Source organism: Poecilia reticulata, chromosome 12 (assembly GCF_904066995.2).
Source record: "Poecilia reticulata chromosome 12, P_reticulata-male-v2, whole genome shotgun sequence".
In the NCBI taxonomy this organism is placed as follows: Eukaryota; Metazoa; Chordata; class Actinopteri; order Cyprinodontiformes; family Poeciliidae; genus Poecilia; species Poecilia reticulata.
The window spans coordinates 7,564,379-7,570,841 of record NC_088841.1 but is presented as its reverse complement, the minus strand read 5'-3'; the positions used below and the strand labels follow the sequence as shown (position 1 = coordinate 7,570,841).

At 48.9% G+C, this 6,463-nt stretch overlaps 1 protein-coding gene across 1 annotated transcript; it reads left to right on the top strand.

The window, feature by feature from the left end:
* Window positions 1-2,159: 2,159 nt before the first annotated feature.
* Window positions 2,160-5,514, top strand: LOC145554315 (uncharacterized). Its single transcript, XM_081613871.1, has 5 exons — window positions 2,160-2,171; window positions 2,273-2,462; window positions 2,535-2,595; window positions 2,925-4,981; window positions 5,053-5,514. Exons 1-4 carry the CDS (start codon window positions 2,160-2,162, stop codon window positions 4,390-4,392), a joined length of 1,731 nt encoding a protein of 576 aa, XP_081469997.1. The 3' UTR covers window positions 4,393-4,981; window positions 5,053-5,514.
* Window positions 5,515-6,463: the final 949 nt, after the last annotated feature.

Below are 6,463 nucleotides of genomic sequence, written 5' to 3'. Positions count from 1 at the left end.
TTGACTTTTTATTTAGGCGAGTACTATCATCTACTACTACATGCTATGTTTTCCCATGTTTCATGTGCTGACACACATCTTAAATCAGTACATTAAGGCTTGAACTTTGTCAGTTTGTTGTGTTATTTTAAAAGCTGCAAAAGCAAAAATTAACAAAAAAGGACATAAGGAAAAGGTTCAATGTCAAATGAGACTGAATGGCTAGTTTACCGTTTTCCATTGCATACAAAGAATTTGACATTTTTCCAAACTTTCAATTGGACGAACTGTCGGAAATGTCGCCCAAAGTTCAAATTTCAGCTGTAAGAAAAGTCAGAGGTTTCCTCGACAACCTCAATATCCTCAAAGTAGCTACATGCATCCAAAACCTGACGTGGTAAGGAAAACTATTTTTTACTATTAAATATGTGGCTTGCATAATTGCTCCATGTACTGGTAGGGGAAGTTAAGGACTCGAACTCAAAAGGTACACAGACACACACATACTACTGACACTCAAAATCCAAATGGTTGAAGGTCAAACACACAGGTGAATCCTGGATCAATGCCACCTGCCTGCTTTGATGCTGGATGCAATCTGGATTCAATAAATTCAACCACGCAATTAGGATGACATCTTCAGATATCCAATCATCTTCCCTATATGCTTCACCTGAAATGCAAGACATATGGGGAATGATTTTTTTTTTAAAAAGGGAAAACTGAAATGGGTAAAACTTTATTTAATATGCTTGACATGAAGTTTGAAAATGTTACAAAAAGCATTTCGGAGCTATAGAGTAGATTCTGAAATGCATGATAATGTGAGTCTGTGGTATGTTCACCTGAGGCTTTTGCATCATATGGAGGTCTACACACGTCCCAACAGGTAGCCCATACAGCAGCTGGCAGAGCTCTGAGACTGAAAACTCAAAAATGTAAAAAACTTAAGAGCTGAGCAATAAATGATACGGGTTACTGTTCCTTTTTTCCACAAGGCTGAGAGTAAGTGTCAAGTTATTTCATTGTGATTCTCCGTTTGAAAAGGATAGAAATCTCTTCTGTACCTGTGTTGGCTTTTCCAGCTCAGTGATTGTATTTTTTAAAGCCTGCTTCTGTGGTGGGATGGTGTTTCACCCTCCCCCACGCTTTGCGTCGGGTGTGGCGAGAGGCGCGCCACTGATTGGTGGGCGGGGCAGATGCCTTTAAAGCTGGGTAAGTCGCTGCGAGGTGTGTGTGTGCCCTTGTTTCCTCCACTGTCTGCACAATTGGCGGCTACATGTTGGCGGTGTTTGATGAGCTCGTCTGATGTTGTAAGTGCCATTTTTCTGCTATCCGGGCTGGGATCGTGGTTGGTTTTTGGGTGCTACACCTGTCGTGCGTTTCCGCAGTGCGGCTCTGCTGGCGTTGCCAGCCGCGGCTGGAGGTTGTTGTGGTGTGTGGCTTCTGTCTAGCCCTCGTCTGCTGATCTGCTCCCTCCTGGTGTAGGCTGTGTCTCCACCCCTGGGTAAGCTACCTGCCTTTAGTTTTGGATTATGTTTATTTTGTATTTAGCATTAATGGGTTTCTGTTTCAGGCAACTGATTGTTGGAGCTGCAGTGCTTTGGACGCTCTGCTGTTTGTCTTATCACTGTTTGTTCTGGCCGCTCTCCGCTGAGCCTGTTGTGAATTGGGCAGGCTGGTGGGCGGGGCATTACTCCTCTGGCCCCCATAGAAGGGCACTTGGACAGACGACGACAACTTGTTCCGTCATTTGAAGTATTTTCTTTTACCGTTTGTTGAAGTATTCATTTGTTTCTGTTGAGTGCTGTGTTCTTTTGTGTTGCATGTTCTTTTGTTTCTTGCTTTATTTGTTGCATTTGCATGGTTTGCTTGTTTTCTTGGAACAACCTCATCTTGTCTGTCCCTTCTTGTGTGTTCCCTTTTTTCTTTGGTTCCGGCGACCAAGTAGTGGGCCCGATGCCTTGGATTTTAAAAGAAGTGTTTTAAAAAGAACTTTTAGATAATTGTTAAAGTATTGTACACTGTTAAATCTGTGTTCTGGTGTGTCTTGTTACTTTTTTAGAAATATCTCCACCTGCTGGTCACATTTGGCGTTGTCGGCAGGATTCACCATTGAACAGATTTTTTTTGGGGTTTTGTATGTGTGTTTCAGGTTTTAAATTTTTGTGGTTTTATTCATGTATGGTGTGGTAAGACAAAGCAGCAGTAGCTACCCAAGGGAAAACTTACCTGTGGTTTCAAGATTTAGTTTTTTCCTGTTTTTCTTTCTTCTTTCTTTCCTTTTCGGTAGTCTTCCCCTGCAGGCATGGAGGTGACACGGCGGCCAGTGGATGGAGTGGGTCAGCAGGAGGCGGCGGCTGGGGGTTTGCCGGGCGCCTCTGCTTCCCCGGCTGTGGCCGGTGGTGTCATGCCTGCTGGTGCTGTGGTTGCTGAGCGGTTGGTGGCTGTGCCCAGGGACCGACGGCGCCCCGTGTTCGGTGGTAGGACTGGCGCTGGGATCAGTGAGTGGATTGATGAGGCCCAATTGTGTGTTCGGGCCCACCAATTGTCAGTGGTAGACGAGGCTTTCCTTCTCTTCGATCACTTAGAGGGGGAAGCCAGAGAGGAAATAAGGTACCACACCAGTACAGGGAGGAATGACAAAGCTAATGTTGTTCAAGGGAAAACTAGTACTCCCTGAGCTGTTGGGTTACAGCTCAGGTGGGGAAATGGCAGGCTTGCAACTAGCAGCTGTGTCAAAATTGTTGGCATCTCGCAGAGTCTGAGGTTATTATGGGCGGTATCTCTGTGATTTGTTTGGTAGACACTGGGTCCATAGTGTCAATCAACGAGAGCTGTTTCTAGGGATATTTTGCATTACTGGGCCGTGATTGCCTTCAGTAATGCCAATGGTTGCGGCTCGGGGCAGCCAATGGTCTTTTCCCCCCATATGTTGGCTAGAGGTGTCAATTTCTGTGGGTGTTCAAGGGAAAATTAGCACTCACTGAGCTGTTGGGTTGCAGCTCAGGTGGGGAAATCTACTGCTGCTGTAGCCGCCGCCACCACCACCGCTCCCTTTTGGGAAGATTTCCCCCAGCTCTTCCTGGGGTCCGTGAGGCCGTCAAACACCTTCCTTATGGCGGCGAGCTGGCTGCACGACCCGTCGACGGCGTAGTACTTCTCCGCCGTCGACACGTCTTGGCACATAACCGAGCTAAACACCATTCGCTGCTCTGCAGGGAGGTGATCCCTCGCCTTGTAGGTAGCAATGGAGGTCCTTATGTCCGTCACCGTCGGGGAGCCGGGCAAGCCCAAGTGGGCCCATGTCTTCTGCATGGGCAACAGGAGACGTTTCACTCTCCTGTTGCCCTCCGAAAACATGAGCAGGTCCGTTTTGGGCTGGAGTCCGGCACGGACGGCGAGCCACCGCTCCACCCACCCAAACTCCTCCTGGGTGAGGAACACCTGGGCCGAGCCAAAGGCTCGGTTGGTCTTGTGCTCCTTGACGTTGATGAGGAGGCCCTCGTCCAGCTCCTCATCCCTCGCACTCCTGGCATCGGCGACCTCCAGAACCGTCATGTTCTGGAGGACGCCCGTCCTGTGTCCGTAGACACAGGAGATGTAGAGGGAGGGGAGCGCATAGAACTTCCTCACGTCATCCCAGGTGACATCCTTCTCCAAGTGGTCGAGGACGCGGAGGATCTCCTCCTTGCACCTGGCCCGGCAAGCGCGGAGGTGACGCTTGGGGACCAGGTGCCGGAGCTTCGTCCTCTTGACGAGGATTTGCCGGACGGCCACCCGTCGTCCGAGGCCGGACAACGCCGAGCACAGGGCCCTGTGCACGGCCACCAGGGTGCGCTTCGACACCCGGGAGGTGGGCGGAGGGGTCTCACGGAAGTAGCGGAGGAACTCCATCACATTCACGTGGTAGTGCTTAATCGTGGTGACCGCCTTGCCGCACCTCCGCAGGTGTTCCGACCATTCGTAGATCCTGCGAACGTTGTTCAGCGGCGACCAAGTCGAGGACCACCTCCCGCCATTTGCCGGGGGGGTCACGAACTGGTGGATCCTGGCAAGCTTGGAGACCTGGTTCTCCTTTTGCTTCCTCCCGTGGCTGGAGCCCTTCAGGTGATCCCAAAAGGACTCCATGTACCGGACGACTGCCGGCGGGGGGAAGCGGAATCGAGCCAGGACTCCGCCGGTTCGGCTCCCACCTGCCTCCTGGTTGGGCGGGAGGTCCTCCTGGTCCTCCTGGTCCTCCTCCTCGGAGGTCTCCGGCTGGGTGGCGGGTGGAGGGAGGCCCGCGGACTGAAGCTGCTGCTCCAGGTACTTGACCCGTTTCTCCTGCTTCTTAAACGCCTTGTTTTGGACCCGGAGTCTCCTGCCCATCCGCTGCAGCTGACCCTGCAGCACCAGGCAATTGCCGGCTAGAGGTGTCAATTTTTGTGACAGTGTTTCCACATTGTGAGATCCTGGTGGGTGAAGGATCCCACCAATGGGGGTTTCTTTGTTCCTGGCATTTGGCGTATGCGCTGAATTATGTTCATTTTAACAGTCTGCCGTCTATGGTCCTTGGGGTTGAAGTGTGCAGGTTCATCGTCGGGGCGACGATGCAACACCAGGGGGTAGAATGTGGTGGGATGGTGTTTCACCCTCCCCCACGCTTTGCGTCGGGTGTGGCGAGAGGCGCGCCACTGATTGGTGGGCGGGGCAGATGCCTTTAAAGCTGGGTAAGTCGCTGCGAGGTGTGTGTGTGCCCTTGTTTCCTCCACTGTCTGCACAATTGGCGGCTACATGTTGGCGGTGTTTGAGCTCGTCTGATGTTGTAAGTGCCATTTTTCTGCTATCCGGGGCTGGGATCGTGGTTGGTTTTTGGGTGCTACACCTGTCGTGCGTTTCCGCAGTGCGGCTCTGCTGGCGTTGCCGGCCGCGGCTGGAGGTTGTTGTGGTGTGTGGCTTCTGTCTAGCCCTCGTCTGCTGATCTGCTCCCTCCTGGTGTAGGCTGTGTCTCCACCCCTGGGTAAGCTACCTGTCCTTTAGTTTTTGGATTATGTTTATTTTGTATTTAGCATTAATGGGTTTCTGTTTCAGGCAACTGATTGTTGGAGCTGCAGTGCTTTGGACGCTCTGCTGTTTTGTCTTATCACTGTTTGTTCTGGCCGCTCTCCGCTGAGCCTGTTGTGGATTGGGCAGGCTGGTGGGCGGGGCATTACTCCTCTGGCCCCCATAGAAGGGCACTTGGAGAGACGACGACAACTTGTTCCATCATTTGAAGTATTTTCTTTTACCGTTTGTTGAAGTATTCATTTGTTTCTGTTGAGTGCTGTTTCTTTTGTGTTGCATGTTCTTTTGTTTTCTTGCTTTATTTTGTTGCATTTGCATGGTTTGCTTGTTTTCTTGGAACAACCTCATCTTGTCTGTCCCTTCTTGTGTGTTCCCTTTTTTCTTTGGTTCCGGCGACCAAGTAGTGAGCCCGATGCCTTGGATTTTAAAAGAAGTGTTTTAAAAAGAACTTTTAGATAATTGTTTAATAAAGTATTGTACACTGTTAAATCTGTGTTCTGGTGTGTCTTGTTACTTTTTTAGAAATATCTCCACCTGCTGGTCACACTTCCTTACCTGCTGTCTCTGGTAGTTGGGAATAGCTTCATTTTTGTACAGATCCACACATATTTGACAGGCGGAAGTGGGTCTTCTTCCACACCTCAAGAGTTGTGCATCATCTGCCTCATTCCCATTTACACAACAGTTTATCACAGAATGGTTCCTACCTCCCTTCTTCCAAGCTTGACTTAACACAAACTTCACATTCGCACATTTCCTGTGCGACTTTATCACCTGGATCATTGTGCAGAGTTTCTGGTTCATCCGTTACAGCATTTCTTCAGGTTCTATTTCTGCGCAGAGTTTTTATTAAACTGACACCATCATCTTCCAGGTCGACTAAGATCTGGGCTTTGACTGCAAGACTGAAAAAAAAAAACGTTTTCTAAAAAAAATAAATAGTATAAAGAGCAGGGTTTAGAGTTTATTGGTATTGATTTAGACAAGGGCATTTGAGAGGAATAACAGGAGAGTTCCCAAGATACATCTGAGAAAGTGTGTTTAAAAGTGAGAAATAGAAGGTGTCCTTCACATTTGCAGCCAATCTGTTCAGAGTTAGTGGCAAACTCAAGTCAGTATAACTCAGGGGAAATGACTTCCATTATCCCAGCTAGGAAAGAGAAAAACATTAAAACCCAAATTCTACCAAATAAACGCGAGTCAAACCTCATCAACACTTCCCATTTAAATCCACCAAACGCTTCCTTCGGTTACATCTCACATCTACGGCTTTAACTTTGTTTTAATCCTTTTTAAAAAATGAGCTAAACCTGCAAGATTGGTTAGGAAAAAAATTCCTTTGTGCTCGATTCAGCTGGCTGGCGTACTGTTGCATGCTACGAGAACCACAGAGAGCTGTTGTGATACTCGACACGGGATACAGTTTGTGCAACAAATA

What these genes read in the sequence shown, in the direction of transcription:
- LOC145554315 (XM_081613871.1), top strand. An exon ending in ACGGCGCCCCGTGTTCGGTG is followed by an intron (nt 2,463 to 2,534) that starts GTAGGACTGGCG and finishes ACCAATTGTCAG; the next exon opens with TGGTAGACGAGGCTTTCCTT. An exon ending in GAAGCCAGAGAGGAAATAAG is followed by an intron (nt 2,596 to 2,924) that starts GTACCACACCAG and finishes TGTTGGCTAGAG; the next exon opens with GTGTCAATTTCTGTGGGTGT.